Source organism: Colius striatus, chromosome 10 (assembly GCF_028858725.1).
Source record: "Colius striatus isolate bColStr4 chromosome 10, bColStr4.1.hap1, whole genome shotgun sequence".
Taxonomy (NCBI): domain Eukaryota; kingdom Metazoa; phylum Chordata; class Aves; order Coliiformes; family Coliidae; genus Colius; species Colius striatus.
The window spans coordinates 18,854,918-18,874,930 of record NC_084768.1 but is presented as its reverse complement, the minus strand read 5'-3'; the positions used below and the strand labels follow the sequence as shown (position 1 = coordinate 18,874,930).

At 40.0% G+C, this 20,013-nt stretch overlaps 1 protein-coding gene across 1 annotated transcript in view; it reads left to right on the top strand.

Annotated features, from left to right (window-relative positions):
* Nucleotides 1-20,013, top strand: part of XPR1 (xenotropic and polytropic retrovirus receptor 1) — a 114,040-nt gene that overhangs the window by 68,826 nt on the left and 25,201 nt on the right. Inside the window, exons 3-9 of the mRNA XM_062003588.1 lie at nucleotides 4,793-4,894; nucleotides 10,611-10,834; nucleotides 13,779-13,928; nucleotides 14,240-14,323; nucleotides 14,834-14,915; nucleotides 18,386-18,573; nucleotides 18,806-18,985. Coding sequence (XP_061859572.1) covers nucleotides 4,793-4,894; nucleotides 10,611-10,834; nucleotides 13,779-13,928; nucleotides 14,240-14,323; nucleotides 14,834-14,915; nucleotides 18,386-18,573; nucleotides 18,806-18,985 — 1,010 coding nt within the window. The remainder of the gene's footprint in view (nucleotides 1-4,792; nucleotides 4,895-10,610; nucleotides 10,835-13,778; nucleotides 13,929-14,239; nucleotides 14,324-14,833; nucleotides 14,916-18,385; nucleotides 18,574-18,805; nucleotides 18,986-20,013) is intronic.

Genomic DNA, 20,013 nt, shown 5'->3' with positions numbered 1-20,013 from the left:
TCATTATAACAATCTATGGTAATAAAAGTGGCCTTTTATTTTATTCTCTAATGTGTCCCTGGGCCTACAAATATAAGCAGTTACTGTCTTCATAGATGTGGGAACAAGAAAGTGATCTCGTAAATACTGTTAATTTTTCAGAGCAGAGTTCTGTTGTAGACTCATTTGAGCCCCATGTACAAGGCTTTTAGTTAACAAGAGGCCAAGGACAGGGTGTGGAAAATGTGACAAGTTTAACGTATTCAAAATGTTGCTGAGTTTACACTTGTGATCACCTGTTCAGTACAATTTGATGTATTTAATGCCAATATGGAGTTTGACTTTTGTACTGAAGAGGTGTCAGAGTCCTCCTAATAAATAAAATTGCCTCCTCTCTAGCTGAAGTGTTGAAATAGCTGTACTCAGATAAAACTATTTTGTGGTAAACAGAAGGTGATTCAGAGAACTACACCTGTGCTGATCTCATCACAAAGCTCATTACTCTTTTTTAATTAAATACCCCTTAAAATACAGCATGATAAAGATTAAAGGGTTGGATTTGGTTCTTTTTATGTTTACTATTAGACAACACTGCTCCAAGGAAGAAAACATTTACTGTGTGTTTTCTTGCATGGGAGTAAGCTGCCTGGGATGCCAATCACTTGTTTACATACTGCAGCTGCAGAAAATGAGATATTATTAAATGAAGAGCTGACACATGCACTGAGCACTGAATGCTTGGGACAGCACAGGCATATAACTTGCCTGTTAATTTTTCAACTTCAGGTTCTATTTTAGAAAGTGTGGTGACAGGGGAGTACATCCAGATCGCTGCTAGTTTATGGCTTGATGTTACAAGTTAAAGCAAGAGCCTTTCATGCTTACTGTGCTTTTTATTCACAGCAGGCAATTGCATCGGAAGACGAGGTCGGGAAGCTGCAATATTGATCACACTGTCTTCTTGGCAACCTTGTTCATGGCAACTTTGTGGAGCTTAGGGTAAATGGAGTATTAGGACTATAGAAAAATAACAAAAGGAAGGTTACTGCTGGCCCTTCTTGGCAGCAAGAGCTGGATGCTTTTTAAAAACAGCAGCTGTTGTCATGGAGCTTCTGAATCCAAGGCCAGTTTCTGGCACCGTGATTTTCTCATGGCAAAAATTGTTGTCCTGTCCTAGCCTTGAGGGGGAAATAAATAAATAAAGGCAGTAGCCTTGGCAGCACTTGTCTATTATTATAGCTAAATAACTGAACTGCTGTGGGAATGGAACCAAAGAGAAACCATTTCTTCACAGAGAATCCTGATTTTTTTAAAGCTGGCATCCACCCATGGTCTGCAAAATATCTTTTATAAGAAAGTGTTTGAGATTTGTGGAAGGATTTTGAATAGTTTATATAGAGCTTGCTTTCCTCTGAGTCAGCAATGTTTTGAGAATAGAGACCTGAATTCCTAATCTCAAGGTTCTTGGAAGGTCTTCCAGTACTGCTTGGCTTGTGTTTTAAAACTTTTCTAAATTTCAGATATAGTCAAACTATTCAACACATTTCTTTCTCATTTCCTGGAGTGGTCAGTAATGTACAAAACAAAATACTTGTTGATTATGTTCCTTTAACACCATATTACTTTTTGCTACCTTAAAAGGTGATATTTTGAATGGATAGAAATCTTGACTTGACTTTATGGTCAAAAAGTATACTTCAGTTCCTGATGAGAGTTTTTTTCATTTGTGTATAGTTTCAATGACTGAAGTTTAAAAACTTGCTTGTTTTTTTTTTTACTTTTGTTTTGTGAACTTACTGAAACCTAGAAACAAGTCATGACAGAAGTGTTTTGATGTTTCTGATGCAGGAAAGCAGTGAGCCTATGTGTTGCTGTTTCTATGAGACTTGTTTTTACAGGCAGGAAAGGATGATTCCCCATGTCAGATTTCCCATGTCAGAAAGCAACTGTAGTTAACCCTTTCTACTAAAGGTGTATAAACTCTTTGGGATGAAGAGTTTGCCATTCAGGTCAGCTCTGTTTTGATACTGCCTGATTACTGTTATTTGAAAAGTTTCAGGCAACTAGTGATTAAAAGCTCTGCATATTAAGTATTACATAGTAATTTTTATTGCTTCACCTGCCTGTTTGTGTTTTGTCTGCCCATGCCTAGTGGCACCTTAGGTCAACGATTAGAGCTCTTGCAAGCAAGTTCAGATTGGCCTTACTGGTGGAGCCCCAGGGTAGGATGTTGCAACTGCTGTGACTGCTGTTTGAAGTTACCAACCCCAAAGCAGAGTTATTTTCTGTCCTTCTGGCGTTTCAGGCTGCCCTCAAAGAAGGATCTGTGTGGAGGCACTAAGCCGAATGGGAGCGGTTGAGGCACGCGTGTGTTCGGTTCTGCAAAGCCTGCGTCAGGCCAGCGATCTCGAGAGGGGCTGTAATGATACCTCAGGGCTGCTGCAGCTTTTCTTCAGCAGAAAGGAGACTGAGACCTGTCATTTCAGGGTTTGTTTGCACAAGGGAGGGAGCCTTTGTCCTTGGGAGTAGCCATGGATCTGCAAGTATCATTGTCAGATAATAAAGGGGACCCTAGGAGACAAAACGTGGAGCTTGGAACAGCCTTTGGAGCCCTTGTAAATTCTCTTTCACAAGCCCTTGGATAGCGGAGTTTTAAACACCAATCATCTGTGCAAGACTCTGTTTTTTCTCTATTTTACTCTTTAGAGCATCATGAAACTTCAAAAGAAAACTTCTTCCAACCTTGTCCCTGCAGTCTTGTCTTATGTTGTTTGCTGTTTTTAAACAAACCCTTGAAAAAAATTACTAAAGTGCATGTAGGTTTATGGCATTTAATATCAGCGCCACAAACAAACATCAGAAAATTTTAAGTGTTCAAAGTTTATATTGAACTATGCTCTTGATTAATACTACTCTGAGGTTGTTTTTAAGGCTAAAAGAAAAAGATTTCTTGGTTATGACAGTCTAGAGTATCTGCTAGTGCGTGAAACTTTTCTGTAGACATTCATCTTCTTGATTCAGTAACATGTATTTCGAAATCTATTTCTTGACATTATTAAGACCATAATAATAATAATTTTAAAATTCCTCTTTGTAATAGCATTTAACCTTTTCAGGCTGTAAGACTGCATGAAAATTCGGGAACTGTAACTATGGGGGATATGAAGAGTCTCAGCATTAAGAACATTTGGGACAGGATTTTGACTGCTAAAATATGTAATTTTAGTGTGTCTTAAATTTTTTTACTCATTAAACTGATTTCTTAATTGGAAAGTTCATTCTGTCTTTAGAATTCTGCACTTCTGGAGAGGTGGCAGTATATTTTTTTTCTAACATCAAAGTGACAAAATTGAAGCTAGGTTTATATTTCATAAAATGGTAGAATCATAAAATCATTTGATTGGAAAGGACCTTTAAGATCATCAAGTTCAACCACTAACCAAACACTGACAAACCCAGCACTAACCCATGTCCCTACATGCTGCATCTACATGACTTTTAAATATCTCCAAGGATGAGATATCCTTCACCACCTCCCTAGGCAGCCTGTTCCAGTGCTTGACAACAGTGCTTTTGGTAGAATTTTTTTTCCTAATATCCAATCTAAACCTCCACTGGTACAACTTGAGGCTGTTTCCTCTTGTCATGTCGCTTGTAACTTGGGAGAAGTGACTGATCCACATCTCACCAGGCGGTTGTAGAGAGCAATAAGGTCTCTTCTCAGCCTCCTTTTCTCCAAGCTAAACAATCCCAGTTCCCTCAGCCACTCCTCATCAGACTTGTTCTCTACTTTTGACACTTTCCTTCTAAATACAATGGTTTGGTAAGCTGGGATGAATACTTTTCATGGACAGCTTTGTTTTTCAAGAGCACTAGTGCCTGTGTTAAGAACTTGTGTACCAGTCCCAGCACAAAGCACACTGCCATGTTGGGAATGCTGGAGAAGTTCTGAGGGAAATGACTGATGAGGTGGAAAGGGCACAGCATGAACACACAGCACTGATGATACTTAGCTTTCTGCTGCAGTAAACCCAGAGAAGAAAAAATCTTGGTTAAAGAGGTTTGCTCTCACTGAAGTTTGTATTAGAGATTTTGTCAATACCTGAAGACCAGAGAGCAGAACAACTTCTGGGTGGATAAATGTAGGAATTTAACCCTGACAGAGAGTGATGGTAGCATGTTATGCTGCATTTGTTTTGACTGGAAGCTCTTGCCCTGATCTGGCTCACCATGTGGTTGTGAGAGTGGTGTGGGAGCGAGGAAGGGAACCAGCCCTACAGTGGCCACGTGGCTTCATGCTGGGTTGATATGGTGGTAGCAGAGAGATGGCTTCAGGGTGCTGGAGGCAGCAGAGTGGGTGGGTGGGGATAGGGCATGGTCTTCACTTTCTATTGGTGTGAGGCTTTAAGGTGGGTGACTCTGTGATGTGAGGTGAGATGCCTTTCAAAACATTAAAAGTTCCTGTAGATATAAAGAACAGTCCTGATCCAGGTTAGCCCTACAGGTGCAGTCAAACAAACTGGATTATAAAGTGGGAATGAAGGATGCAAGATCTGCAGTAGCACTTGCAGGATCAAAAAAGATGATGGGAACTTTGGTCAAGGTGCAGTTACTGCTTATATTTTTCTTGGTGCAGTTCCTTTTACAGCCATTTATGTGTTCCCTCAGAGCTCTTCGGACTTGATTGTTTTTCTTTTGCTGCAGGACAAAGAAAGTGGATTTACTGTGAAGAAATGACTCTGTGTTAGCTACATAGAAAATTGTTCCTACATTCTTCTGTTTCAACCTTTTTTTTTTCTATTTTATTTTATAGACACAGATGAAGATACAGTGAAAAGATGTTTTGCCACGTTTGAAGAGAAGTTCTTCCAAACCTGTGAGAAAGAACTGGCCAAAATCAACATTTTCTATTCAGGTAAGGTGCTTATTTGTGTATATTTGTGGAAAATACAGTAACACAAAAGAGCCTGAAGCTCCCAAGCTTTCAGAATAACCACAGTGGTTATGCAGGTCTACCGTCAGGTAATTATAGGGAAGGTTTGCATGGGAAGCTGCTTGGATTTAATAACAGATGTGGAGCTAAACCGTGGTATTTGAATAGAGGGAGAGTGAAGTGCAGGTGATTTCGTTGCTTTACAATAGCATCCTCCTGAATTTTATGAAAATGCTCTTAAACTTAAGTGGTAGCTTATACATAAGGCACCATTTCTCAGCTTATCCGTGGTGACAGTCTCCTGTGTATGGTTTAAGCATGCCAAGCTCCTTAGCTGGTGTTTCCTGAGCTTATGCAGGAATAGCTGTCATGGACTTGCCTCTGTGTGGTAACTTGACCATCTTCATGTATCCGACAACTTGTTTAACACTTAACTCTTTCCTAAACTCTTGCAACTTTCTGGAGTAGATTAGCCAGTGCAATTTATCACTGGCGGTATATAAAATTTGGTTCAGGTGGTTGAGTAAAAATGTATAGGTGGTAAGAGTAGAGATTCCTAGGGGTCATATATCAAAGTGCTATTTTTTGTTGTTTTCCCTGAGAAAGTTTGCTTTCATGTCCTGTGTTTTGAAAATAAGCTTTAGAATGAGATAATTGCAAATTGACCCTGTAATATTGCTACAGAAGGCTTAGAAATAGTGTGCTCCAATTCCACCCACCATTACACTTCAGCTGGTTTTTCAGCCTCTTTTGGTAAGGCTTAAGATGGCTTTTCAACTAGAAAAACATTTAAATATGGGCACAGTGATGCATTCATGTCTGCTATACTTTCTCTTAACATGTTGATTTATTGACTTGGTGCTATGAAAAGGCTTTTGCAGCACAATGCGGTAGCCTTCTCCATTTCTGATTTTAATCGGGTAACAGAGACAAAGTTGAAATGTGTGAAGTACTTTGATAACCATCAGGCGATGACTTCGTTTCTAGCAGAGTCTGGATTGCAAACAGAAGAGCTGAACACATACAATAAGTGTGGGCTGCATCTTTCCTCTCTTCGTCTTCCATCTAGGGAAGTAAATCTCTTTTGGGAAGTAAATCTCTGTGTCTGCCTTTCTGGCTCCCTGGAGCAGTGGTGTTTTGCTACAGCCAGAGTGGTTGTCAGGGCAAGATTAAGGAGCAGTTTGCAGGTAGAAATGATGTCTTTTTTAGGCCAGCTGGGTTTTACACTTCATAGACATTTTTTTTCCATGTAATTCATATGTACCTAGCTTAGAACAATTGTTCTGTTTTGTTTCCCTGTGAGATGTTTCTAGCCAGGTAGGGCTTTTATACTCAAAACCTTTTCTTTTCTAGTTTTATCAGATCCTGTGCACTATGAGCTAGACTCTGTGGAGTAAGTTCTGTCAATTTAGATGCACGATACAGATTATAATTTGCCCTAATGAGGACCTGCTAGCACATGTGCCCCTACATAAATGCACCCGTTCCAGCATTGTTTAAAATGGCATTAATAATATAGGGTAGGGATTTTTTTCAACTTGCTGTCATTTCACAAAGTTAGAGGAAGAGAGTACATGTAAATCTCTTGTGATAAGATTAAAATGTTTTTTATTTGCAGAAGAGTGACGTGATTTTAGCGGTATGGAAAGCCTTAATTAGGATTATTAACGTTAAGCATCAGTGATTCCTCTTCTTGATCATGTCAGAAATTCGTCACATTGGACCCTAATGTAACTCCAGGTGTATGTTGGCTTGGATTATGACTAGCACACCCTATTTATCATGAGCTTGTTATATGGCTTATTACACACTTGTCTTTGTGACAATAAATATTGTTCATTTTCAAGAAAGCTCTCCACATCCTTGTTGTCTTTCTGTGACCGGAAGGATCCTCAGTGAGCACCACCAGGGACTGCCACAGCATGGACAACCCCTATCCCCTCAGGATGGGCTACCCCCAGACCCCAGCTCCTCTGCAGCTCCCCAGAGCACTTGGAGTGCCTGCTGCAAAATCCCTTTGCCTTTTGCTGTGTGTTCAGACTGTTGGCCCTCATCAAACATAGCCTTAATTCCTCAGACCATTATCCCAGCTTGGTAAGAAGGAAAACTGCCATTAACTAAAGCTGATTTGATAAACACATTGTGATTATTTGGGCTATGCTCAAGAAAATCTATATTCAATTGAAAGAAAAAGAATAGCAGTAACATTTTTAGATGGTTCCAGTAGAGGAATGCCTGTTCAAGTGCTGAAGTTTTTTTGTGGCCAGTTTTGGTTTGTGTTTGGGATTTTCTAGCAGGGAGGTTTGTTGTATTTTGAACTAGCATTCTTGGGAGCTGCTTGGGCTACTGTTCAGCTGGTAACATTTTTGTGGTTTAATTTAGGAGCTGGTTTTATTATTTGTAGGAAGCCACGGCTTTAACTTGGTAAGTAAAATGTTGAACATAATCTGTACAAGTAGGAAAAGGGAGGAGTGCTGAAGAGCTTGCCTAAAATGTCCATAGCCCTGAGACAGGTAGCTGCAAGCAGATACGGGCTGTCAGATTGCCTCTTGTCTGGTGAAACAGATTTTAATCATAACCATGTAAACTGCAACTTAGAGGGAATTTTGTTAGCTCCTTGGTGTGATGGGATTGTTTTTTTCATGATCCTTATGTGTGAATTTCTCTTTAAACTTGGAAAACAGAGTAAAAATTTACTCGGAATTGCATAGTTGAGGTGATAAATCTTTAGATGGTGGATTTTAGTCAGAATCTAGAGGCTTTTTTTTTTTTTTTTTGAGCAAAGCTGCATCATTATTGCAAGAACTTTTGTTGAAGTCTGCCTATGTTGGTCTCGGATTTCTCCTTAGTCTTTGCTTTGAGATTACACTTGAACTGAGGACTCTGTGAGCATCAGAGTGTGCAAAATTCTGCAACACAACAAGAGTGAGTCCAGTTTCAAGCATAGGTGGCTTTTTTGTATCTCATTTGATTGGTGTGGTTTTTTAAAAGTCATTTTTTGGAGTGCTAAATTAGTAATAGTAGTGAATGCCTTTTTAATTATTTTGGAGTATGTTGCAAACTGAGAAATTAATTTCTACTCTACTTTGCCATTTCCTTAGGCAATTCCCTGGGAGGTTTGTGGGACAGCAGTACACATTTTGTCTTACTTTGCTTCTGCAGTGAATCTTGATGATGGAATCATACCTTAACAAGATTAAATGACTTGTGGATTGGGTAACTGGAATCAGTGCAACAGAGGAGGCAGGAGGGAGAAGGAGGTGGCAGGACTTGTGTTTCTCTGGAGTGTCAGGTCATTATAGGACTGGAGCGGGTGTCTTTAAAGCCTTATCTTCAGAGAACTACAGTCCTGCCGTATGGATGGAGAGGGCTGTATAGAGGATATTAAATGTAATTTTTCAGCACTGCATAATTAAGAATAACAATTATATGGAGATTATGTTTTTTTAAGGCGGTTGCTTTGCAAACAGGAAAATTGCAGCAGCAGTGTTACAACTGTTTGAAAGCATGGCCCTTTCTTTAAATATTGTATTATTAGGCTGACAGATTTTAGGTTTTTTTGGGATGTAGGGACAATGAAACAGTGCCTTCAATTCAAAACTAGAAATTTAAACTCTTTCATATTTAATAATTGGATCCAGAAGAAAACTCAGTGTATCACTGATAGTTTAATATGACATTTTTAATAGAAAGAGTGAACTTGTGGATTTTACTTCTGATTCTAACAGCTATTCTAACACATACCTTTTTTTATTTCTTCCTAAGAGAGTCCCCAAAGTGGGGAGAGATTGTTGGTTTTGCAGTCTGACCTTGTGCCTGTTAAATCTTATGTGGTTGTAGGCTGTGGGCAGACAAGTCTCACTGTGGGCTGCATTGCCTCTCTCCAGCAGAATCCTGGTATCTGTAGAAGCTGTGAGAGAGGAGTTGTCCTTTTTTGTCTTCTTAAAAACTCTTACTTCAATTAAGTTAATAATCAAGAGAGTTTCAGGCTCTTCTGTACCTGATTTCTCTATATTGATCCCCATTTTCTGTTCAGAAAGGCATTCTCCTTCTGGAAAATCTCTTCTGCAGAGCACTGTAAGTTAATTAAAGAGGAATTTTGCTCTTAAAATTAACTACAATTGAGTAAGACTGAGGAAAAGGTCAGAATTGCTTCTCTAAGAATATATCTTAGGGGATGGGGGGGAATTGAGAATTACCGTGAAGTTGTGTAAGATGCTAATGAAGATAATTAAATTGACAGCCAGGAAATTGTTGGGCAGAGTTTTGAGTTGTGGAGGGACCTTGGGCCTCCATGGTTTCTCCCTGGCCAACATCAGCACTTGTGTTCTGCAATGATGCGTATCAACAGAGATGCCAAAGCCATAGGAGCAAGGAAAAAAGCCTTTAACAAACTAGTCTTACAAAAAAAGGAGAAAGATAATAGTGTCAGTTATGTTGGTTTTAGCATGAAAAGACTGTTATTTAGACAAAAAAGATGATTTTCTGAATGTACATAAAGCAGCACGTTTAAAGGAACACCTTATGCATTGTGGAGATGTGAGGATGAGAGACTGACTTGTTCTGAAAACACATCAAAATGATACTTAAATTCAAGTTGACTGGTTTTTAATCAGTAAATAGTGAGGCAGTGCTTCTAAGCGATGTGAGCCTAAACTGAGGAAATGAGGGATAGATTATTACAGCGGATCATGTACAGCAGCTAGTAGTGTTGTAACTCCCGATCAAAGCAGAGGCTGTGTTTGTCTGTCACCGGGAGCTTGGCAGAGGGGTTGCGTTCCTCGCTGAGCTCCAAAATTCAGGGTTGCATTTGAAGTGTGACTTTTTTTCTTTGATTCTTTACTGTCATGTAAAAAAGATAGGAAACACATAGTCAGTAGTGGGTGCAGAGATATGGAAAGCACTTTGCTTACTGTCAAATGTCATGAATTGTCACTTTTTTTTCCTAATGCTTCTTGTACATTTGCTTTATTTGAGGAAGATGAACAAAGAAGAGGAGACTGAGGGTTGATCTTGTTAGTGTTTACAAATATGTAAAGGGCAAGTGTCAGGAGGATGGAGCCAGGCTGTTCTCGGTGATATCCAGTGATAGGACAAGGGGCAATGGGTATAAGCCGCAACACAAGAGATTCCAAAGAAACACAAGGAAAAATTTCTTCACTTTTCAGGTGAGGGAGCACTGGAAGGGGCTGTCCAGATGAGTTGTGGTGTCTCCTTCTCTGGAGATATTCCAAACCCACCTGGACAAGTTCCTGTGTGACCTACTCTAGGTGGCCCTGCTCTGGCAGGGGGGTAGGACTGGATGATCTTTCGAGGTCTCATCCAAGATTCTGTGTTATGTGGTAAGGCCATGATCTAAGATGAAAGTCAAGAGGTCTGAGTTCATGTCTAACACAGCTTTACTCTGAGCTGAAGGGACTGCCCCTTGATTTGTACTGTGGTGGCTTATTTTTGGAGGATATGTATGTTTTATGTAGGAATGAATTAAGATCTTTAACAAGAAGGAGCTTCATAAAAGAGAAATGTGGAGAGTTGTTGAATTTCATGCTTAGTGAGGGAAAGCCATGCAGTAGGTTATTCAGTGCAGTGCTTTTTACCTACAGACCTGTTATTGGAGGAAAAGATGTAGTGCTTTTTTACAGACTTGTTGGACAAGTTGCCATCCTCTTATCTGACTTTTCCCTTTCCGTGCTAACAGAAAAGCTTGCAGAAGCTCAGCGCAGGTTTACTACTCTTCGGACTGAGTTGCAGTCAACTTTGGATGCACAGAAAGAAGCCAGCGGGGCTTCCACGCTGCAGCGGCGCAGAAAGCCGGTCTTCCACCTGTCCCATGAAGAGCGTGTCCAGCATAGGAATATCAAAGATCTGAAATTGGCCTTCAGCGAGCTCTACCTCAGCCTCATCTTACTGCAGAACTATCAGGTACCTGCAAAAACAGATGGTTTTACAAAGCCCTGTGTATAAATGTCTCTGTGCTTTGTCTGTCATCCAGTTGCCTCTTCAAGCTAGTTTTTTATTTCTTCCTTTTTATTTTTTTTGAGGTCCCTAAACATTGCTAAAGAAAAGGCAGGTGCCTAGCAGAATATATCTTGTTGATTTTTGTTGAGCTGGAAATGCTAAGCCCACCTGCAGAAGGACCTTCTTTCTTCCTTTCCTGGACTGGCTGACCTTAGCACCCTTGGCCCAGGCGTGGCCAGAACATGAAATCACATTGAGTGTGTTGTTCTGGGCAGAGATGGAGTTGGCAAGTTGGGGAAGAAGCTCTTTTATCTAATGTTTGTAATGAAACTTGAAACACTGATGTACTGTTTCCTCTTGGCGTTACCGTGTTAGTGACTGTGACCTTGCTAGATCAGAATTCCTTGTTAAAACATTCATTTTAAAAAAAAATGTTTTTCATTCTGTAGGATACAGGCTCGTTTGCCTTGAGGTATGAAAACAGCAAATCTTTAGTTGGAATTCTGACATGAAAGGGCATGGTAAATATTGCAGATGCTGATTTTGTTCCAAAAATCTTGAAACAAAACTTTGAAACTGTTGACATCTTTTTTGCTGGGCTAGATCTTTTGGTGTAAAGTACTCTGAAATGGTTAAAAATGTCATACTGTGAGGGCTTTTAGTTTGTTAAGTAAGAGTATTTGAACTTAAATTCAGTACATCTGTATTTAGATCCTTACCAGTTGTACTGGAGAATTGCACTAAACAATATTCACCATAAGCAGTAATTGAATACCACTCCACAGCATGGATAAAATTTATTCTTCCAAAATTCTGTTTGTACATCTAAAGTGATATCTTTGAGCACGGGTAAGGAAACTTTCAGTTGCTAAATAAAGCCCTTGAACTATTAGAGACTTTCTAGTTCAAAATCCTGCCACAGGTGAAGCATCTGTAGCTTTTCAGGGCTGGAGTGAAGGGTTTTTTCACTTCAAATTTCGGAAACGATGATCTGTTCTCCCTGGGGTGGAATGCTGCTTTTTCCAATAGAAAGTAATTAGAGTCTCTTGTCTGCAATAATGCAGATCGTTAATGCATTGGCTTCCTGTTCTCGTCTCCCTAGCCTCGTTTCCCCACCTATATGGTAGGGGGTCTGGTATTAAATCTCTCTAAGCATAATTAGATTGAAAATAATTTCAGTGAGTAGTCAGTGCCTCTCCCCAGAGTATTGCATTTTACTGTTTTCTCATGTGTTCTTTCCAAGCTACTTTCTAAGCTTTTTTAGAAGGGAATCTTGCCATGGTCTGTTTATGTTCCTGCAGAATGAAACATTGAATCTTTTGAGTAGCATTTTCTGCCACTCAAAATGCAGGATTTCAAACGCATTTTGTCACAGCAGCTGCTTGCTGTGTGATGAGCTTTGCCCACCTTAGTTACAATGCATTGGAAGAGTGTTGGGTCAGGATTCCTATGGAACTTGGAAGTCAACTGTTCATTCTTGGTTTATTGCAGCATCGTGTGCTTATCTGTACAGACTAGAGAGTTGCATCTCCCACATCTGCAAGCCTAAACTAGTTTTGCTGTCATTGTGCTATGTACTCCATGGAAAAGGGTGTGGATGGAATGGAGATGCACTCGTCTGGATTTCATCTACAGTATTTAAAACTATCATGGAAGGATTTCCCTCTATAATTCACTTATCTGGAGAGCTTGATTTGAAACCAATGTAAAAAAGAAACAAGAAGTCAGTAGCCTGGGAGAAACCCTTGAAGGATTGGTAATGGCTGTGGGAGCTGAGACAAAATATAGTCTTTCTCCAGCCTTTTAAGTTTGTTAAGAGCTCATTACCTGGTACAGCTGGTCCAGATACTGAGTTGCAGTACCAGGGGCATGTCTAGTAAGGTTTACCCATATAGAGGGAACATGCCTTGAAATAACTTCAAGCATACAAGTTTTGGTTATGTCCAAAGGTTATTTATCTTCAATGAAGTTTCATCAGGAATGTCATCACTTCCTGCGTTAAGGAGGAAAGTAGCAGTGATTTTGCTTTTCAGGGAATATGAAGTTTAGATAGTTCTCTCCTGTAATGAAGTTACTTCTTTTCCTAATATAATAAACAAGTTACTACTTTTTATGCCTTTGTTATGGAGACAACAGACCCATCTGGGTCGCCAAAACTGTTGACGGATCTGCAATCATGAAAAACTTCTCTACACAGGAATGCAGATAAGCAGGCACTTCTTTATTATGCAGCGCTGGGAAAACACGGGGGATAGCTCCTCCATACCATTAGTTACTATTTTCAGGGTTTTTATACAGCTCAAACAAAAGAATCACATTTGCCAACACAAACATGCATAAAATGTCCATCTATCAATTTCTCCTTGATTGATTCCCAACAAACACAAACTTTCCAAAATCACAGTGATTGGTCAAAAAAAGATATCGGTCCCTTTGTTTTAGTAACAACTAAGGTAACAGCCAAGGTAACCTAATGAATACATTTACCAGGGTCTTGTAGTTAAGGTCCCAATCAGGTATGGTATTTAACTCTTGCCTTTGAACCTTATGTGATTCAAATGAATACTTTCTTAATCAATAGGTGTTTGAGTTATTTGCAAGTGCTTAGCTAATTGATTGAACTATTATTAGGTGGTTAACAAGTGCTTAACAAGTGCTTGACTACTTATTGTGATGATAAGTTGTTAACTAAAATAATTATATCTGCAACACCAATGTGTCCCACATTTTTTCTGTTATTTACCAGGAACATATATTACTTCTAACAAAGTAATAACTCAAAAACTACCTGATGCAATCATTTTGTTTCTTCTTTTTTTTTCCCCTGCCAGCACTGGAAATGTAACCATTATCTTCCTTGGGGGCTGACTGAGGTTAAAAGCCAGTAACTCTATTCCCTTGCCTGCAGAACCTGAACTTCACTGGCTTCCGCAAGATCTTGAAGAAGCATGACAAGAACTTGGAGACAGCGCGGGGTGCAGAGTGGCGGGTGGCTGAGGTGGAGGTGGCACCCTTCTACACCTGCAAGAAGATCAACCAGCTCATCTCCGAAACAGAGGTAAAGATGCTAGTCTGGGAACAGCTTCTCTTTTAAGTAGAAAGCCAGGTTTGCTCCTTCACTACTGATTCCTGTAATAGACTGAGATCTCCATGGCTTGTGTTCACCACTAAGAGCAGCGTTAACTTGTGTTATGTGATAAGTTGATGTAGCATGGTAAGCTTTTCATATCTTTGTTGCTGTGTGTTAGAAGACTATTGGGCCAGGGCTCAAATATAACTTGGAAATCAACCCTTATTTTTGTTTTTAATGCAGTACCCTGTACTTATTGTTAGAATGAACTTCTGTAATATATATCTTTATCTCTTTAGGAAGTGGTGACCAATGAGTTAGAAGATGGAGACAGACAGAAGGCTATGAAACGTTTGCGTGTTCCACCCTTAGGAGCAGCTCAGGTGAGAGTTCAAGTTATGCAGCAAAACTGCTTCTCCAACCTGTCAAGGTTCTAAATTAGATTCAACATCTGTAGAGAGTAGTGAAAATAATCAATGTGAGCGTGCTCTGCAAATTGTGAGGGGAGGCATGGTCACATAATCTGCTTTAGTTCCGGAAGACCTGGAAATAGCTTACTTGCTATTCCTAATGCATGCAGACAAGGTAATGAAGGGATGAGACAAATAGTAAAAGGAAATTTGTGCTAATAATAACAGATGCTTACTGTTTATGTGGTCTGGAATGTTTTTTAAAGGATGCTGGGATGCCCAAGCTCTGTTTCTACACATCAGCAGCATAGGCAAGAATATTATACAGCATTTTCAGTTGTAAAAAACCCTCACTTCACGAGTAAGAGTGCAATCAGAGATCAGAACGATGTATCCCTGATTTTAAATTTACTCTGCAAATTAATCTGACTTTGCTGATAACTTGTTTACTCTACCTTAAGCCCACTCTTGCTTTCTTCACAGCCTGTACCGGCCTGGACTACATTCAGGGTTGGATTGTTCTGTGGGTTGTTCATTGCACTGAACGTCACTGTCATACTTTCAGGTGGGTATCTTCACTTGGACCCAGCTGGCTGCCCTTTCTTGGTTTGGATGTGTTCTTGTAGGGGCTTGGACCTGAAGTGAATTGATCAGGATATCCTGGGTTAAATCAGCCAGATCACACTTATGAATTATTAGTTCTGCTCATTAATTGGTTGTGATTTTCCTCATGTTATGCACATGAATTTTGGATTTTCAACATATTATGGTTTGTTCTCCTGGTTTCCTCCTTATTCTTGGAGGGATATTCTGGAGGTGCAACGTCCGTGTATTGAGATAGATTCCTGTTACCATTCTGTGAACACATAGCCCTTGCCCACCTTGAAAGAGCTGCTTGTAGAACTGAAGCTTTGCATGGTGCTGACTCCCTGCAGAGAATGAGACCAGCCATAGACCATAGACCAGACCATACCATTTTCTATGATTTCAGTGCCTGGTGCCTATTAAAGTTTTTCTTGTTGGCAGATTTTGACCAGATTGTTTAAAAGCTACAATAAATTATTGCATATCTCAGGCCTTGGTTTTATTCTGCTTTGAGCCTTCAGAGTTTGGACTGTGATTAAAAGTAAAAGCCATGTTAGTACTGTAGATCCAGAGTCAGTGCTTAATCACAGGCAGCTTTACTAATTGTTTGTGTGATTTCAGTAGCGTTGTAACTTGCTTAAGCAGCACAAAGGAAAAGGCTTAACAAATCAACGTATGAGCTCTTGCCACCCATGTCTGGTTTTTGACTTAAAAGAAGTTTTTAATCAATGTTTCTGTAATTGGATCCAGTCATCTCTTGGGATAAAATGTCTTCTGTTTGAGAATCTGTTTACAGTGCTTCCCATTTGGTCTTCCTGTGTTTGAGGCAGACGGTTGACACGTCAGTGTGAAGGGTCCATTTAATGTTTAGAAGCTGTCCTTCATCCAAGGTCCCTTCCAACCCCTACTATTCTGTGGTTCTGTGTGTGTGATTTTCTGTTACTTACACGTTTGATCTCTGTCTGAGATGCAAGTATGATTGAGGCCAGTTGTGTTTGTCTTGCCTCCCAGTATTAAGAATGAGAAAGGGATACAGTTGTGAGAATGAATTCATAAAACTGATTATATCTTTAAAGCAGATATTACTAGACTAGTGTGAATAATAGGAATGTTTGTATCAGTAGACATGATCTGATATCTGTATGTTACTTCAGATGCTGGGCAACAACTATATTCTAAAGTGTTTGTGGTTTTAACTGGATATTACTTTGCTAACCTCTGCTACTTTTCACCAATTGTTTTTATTATTTAATTGACTAATACAGGATTTTAGTGTTGTATGTGTAGAATCCGTGAAACAGCATTAGGACATGACTGCTAATAGTAAACCACTTCTGTATTGTCTGATTTTAGAACTAGAACAGCACAGCAACATTTCACAGAGGATGAGTTCACAATAGCTTGGGGTCTGTTAAAGGCTGTAAATACTACAAGTGGATACCAGGAGGGTGTCATCCTCCCAGTATGAATTTTGAGGACTCAGTCTTTCTGCATCAGCTTTCCTAGGTGCCAAAGGGGTGTATAATTGAGATTAAAGTTCCTGTAAATAAGCAAAATCTCAAGACTGACTGTAACAGTGCCCAGTCTCTTATCTGAGAATTATGCTGCAACGTGATTGGGCTTGTAACCAGGCACATCTTCCTCTCTGAACACCTTGTTCAGAGCCTGTGCTTGCTGGAGGGATGAGTTGGTGGAGTGTCATGTATCTGCTGACTCTAGGAGGTGGCTTCTCTTGTATTGGACTTAAGTGGAAACAGTATATGAATGGAAAATGTCTTTGGCTCAGAGCTGTAGTAGAGAGCTCTGACCTGGGTCACGCCAGTTTGAGGCCTCATATACCATTGCTGGGCACTTGCCTGCAAGCAGGGTCCTTGGGAGTCTTTGGGCAGACTGCTCAGCTGTAGTGAAGAAAATGTTTCAGTTAAGAAATATGAAAAGGGAATCAAATCTAGCTTGTACACTGAGGAAGCAAAACTAAATGGAATCTCAGTGTCAGAATATACAGAAAAACTCGTAGTTTCTGTGCATTAGTATCTCAGATGCTTGTACTGTTCTGTGTCTGCTTTTTCTCCAGAATCAGCTGCAATTACAGTCTTCTACCACCCTGAGAGTCCAGAAATAAGATTATCAGGCATTAGCAATGGAAGTCATATGCTATACTGTCATACTGAGCTGTATTCACCTCAAGATAAACCTTTGTGTGGGTGATCTGTCTCAAACAGCACGCAGCACGTCTATCCTGTTCTGTCTGGTCATTTCTTACTCAGTATTTGAGGGGCTGCTCTGTCCTGGTTTGAAGCACTTCCCTTGGGTTTGTCTGCATGCATTTCAGGTTATAATTTGAAATTATGCTTTTGTAATTCCTCATTTAAGACTCATTTCTTTCAGCTTCTTAAGAGTGTTTGTCATTCCTGTCCACAATTTGACTGTTTTGCCTGAAACCAATAGTGCCTTTAGGTTTTCAATTTAAAGCGACAGTTCTTGAGTCATTGTTCCTTGCACAATTTTCCTTTATAATTTTATCCAGTATAAAGTACAGATGCTGACAGATGAAACATGGGTATACTTTCTCTGAAGAAAAGTTTCAAAGACTTGGGCCTGTAATTTAGACAGGAAGATTTGTGGGAATAAATTCTCAGCATTAATTCTGTAAAAACTGCACGTTCCTGGTTTGGTTTTTTTTTGCCTCCTCTTAAAAACCAAATAAGTGACAAACACTCAATGAAACACTCAATGAAAGTTAAGGATTCAAATAACTGTATTTTACCTGTGCTTTTCTCATGAACCCCATGTTGGGCAGCCAGGGGACAGTAGTTTGAAGAGAGGCTTGCGCTAGAGAAAGCTGCTGCTGTATGGGGCTGCTCATTGTTTGAAATGAAGCAAATTTGTTTCCAGAAGGTTGAAGACTGAACAAAGGAAGCAACAGGCTTTCCAGCATTGCTGCCTTATGTTGGGTTTTCTGTTTGGGTGCGGCTGGATATTATATTGCTAGTTCTGAATGTGTATTACATTACAGTTGTGTTGACTTCAGTGATTAGGCACAGTTTAGCATTGTTATAAGTGCTGCAAATGGTGCTTCTTGGTTTTGTGAGGAGCTGAAGTATTTGTCTATCTGTCTCTTGGGATTTCATCTGCATTAAACCAGAACATTTAAGTACTTATAGTCATGATTTATGCTAGTATTTGTGCCTGTAGTGCGGGGCAGGAGACTTAAGATATTGCTTATGACCCAACTACATCAGCTGAAGAGTGAATTTTCCCCAAAGTACTTGTAAGTCCTCTGACAGGTTAGGCAAAAAGCCCTCCGCTGCTGGAGTATGCAGGTGTGTCCAAGCTTACCCTGTTTTCAAGTGATACAGCTGAGCATCTGAGAACCAGCATAAAGCAGGGGAGCTTTGTGACATGACTTGTGCTGTCACTAAGGTTGTTCCGATTTTTTTTCTTTGCCAGGTGTGGCTTTCATAAAAGGACCAAATGTGTGGCCACTGGTGAGAATCTATCGAGGTGGCTTTCTCCTGATAGAATTCCTCTTTCTCCTGGGTATCAACACATATGGCTGGAGACAGGCTGGAGTGAATCATGTCCTCATCTTCGAACTCAATCCCCGCAGCAACTTGTCCCATCAACATCTCTTTGAGGTAACAGACTAGATCGTGGGAGTGGTTGAGCTGTGCTGGCCTATCTGGAGGATAAATCCCACACCCTTTCCTGGCAAGGAGTTCTAATACAATTAGAAAAGGAAGTCTCTTAAAGTCTGATTAGATTACAGGATTGAGCCCTGCTCTCCCTTTTCTTACAATGAGAGTTCATTGTAGGTTTCAGAGCTGTATTTTCATAAGGTATCTGTGTGTTATTTCTATCTTTTTGTAGATTGCTGGTTTCCTGGGGGTTTTGTGGTGCCTGAGCCTGCTGGCATGTATATATGGTCCATTCACCTACATCCCCATGCAGGTGAATCCGCTCATCTTGTATGGCTTCATGTTGCTTTTTCTCATCAACCCTACCAAAACCTTATATTACAAGTCCCGTTTTTGGCTGCTCAAATTATTGGTAAGTTTCAAACCCGATTTAAATAAATCTCTTTTTTTTACATGCTGTAGCTGAGCAGTAGCAGCTGGGTATAGACAAGTGTCACTAATCTTCAGGAAAGAGGGATGCTTATGCCACTGTGCATTCATAGGGCAGACCTGATAAGGTATTGACTGCAAGTGATTGTTGAGCCTGAGTTTACAGAAGCAACTTCTGCTTGTCTGTACTTGTTAATCTTCCTACAGGCAGCTGTATACATTCGGTTATGTTTGCTTGTTTGTTCCTTAATGTAGCAAAACAGTTTGGTTAGGGTTACAGTGCTCTAAGGCAAGGCTGCATGGATGTTCCTCAGCCCAAAGTGAGAGGGTTCACAGATAGAGAGGGAACCTTTGCAAAGGTCACTGCTAATGGAATTATGTTCATGGGTAAGGGTTTTTTCAGCAAATCTGTTTATGGTCCCAAACAAACAACTTATTTTAGACTCAGCTCCTGTTTTTCAGGAAAGATAGTTCTGGTGAATTGAATGTAATTATGTGTGCTGCTTCAGTGTTCCTGTTATAGGAGGAAGCTCCAAAAGAACAATTTTCAAACTTCTTGGATGGCTCATCAATTTTCTTCCCAAATGGCTGTTGCACATGTTCGTCTCAACCCTCTGTGCCCTTCTAAATTGACTTTTATCATGTTGGCTCCCTTGATACCTTACTCTTGCTGGAACTGTTCTGCAAGCATTGGGTGGAAGAGGGTTTGGCTGGCTGATGTCATTCATAGAATCATTTTAACACCAATTAAAGCAATTAACATGATCTGGAGCATGACAAGGATAAAATGTAGACTAATGCTTTAAGTATGTGTGTGCAAGTGTACACACAGAGTTAACCTCTATGCACTTACCTCCATTATTTGATTTGCTAGCTTACTGCTCTTTCAGTTTCTTCTTTTTTTGCCTTCCAGCATTCAGCTGTCTCTCATAGATGTACCTTTAGTCCCAAGCCTCATTATTCTCACTGCTGTCCCTTGGTGCTGGGGTAACATTAAAAGTGCTCTAACCA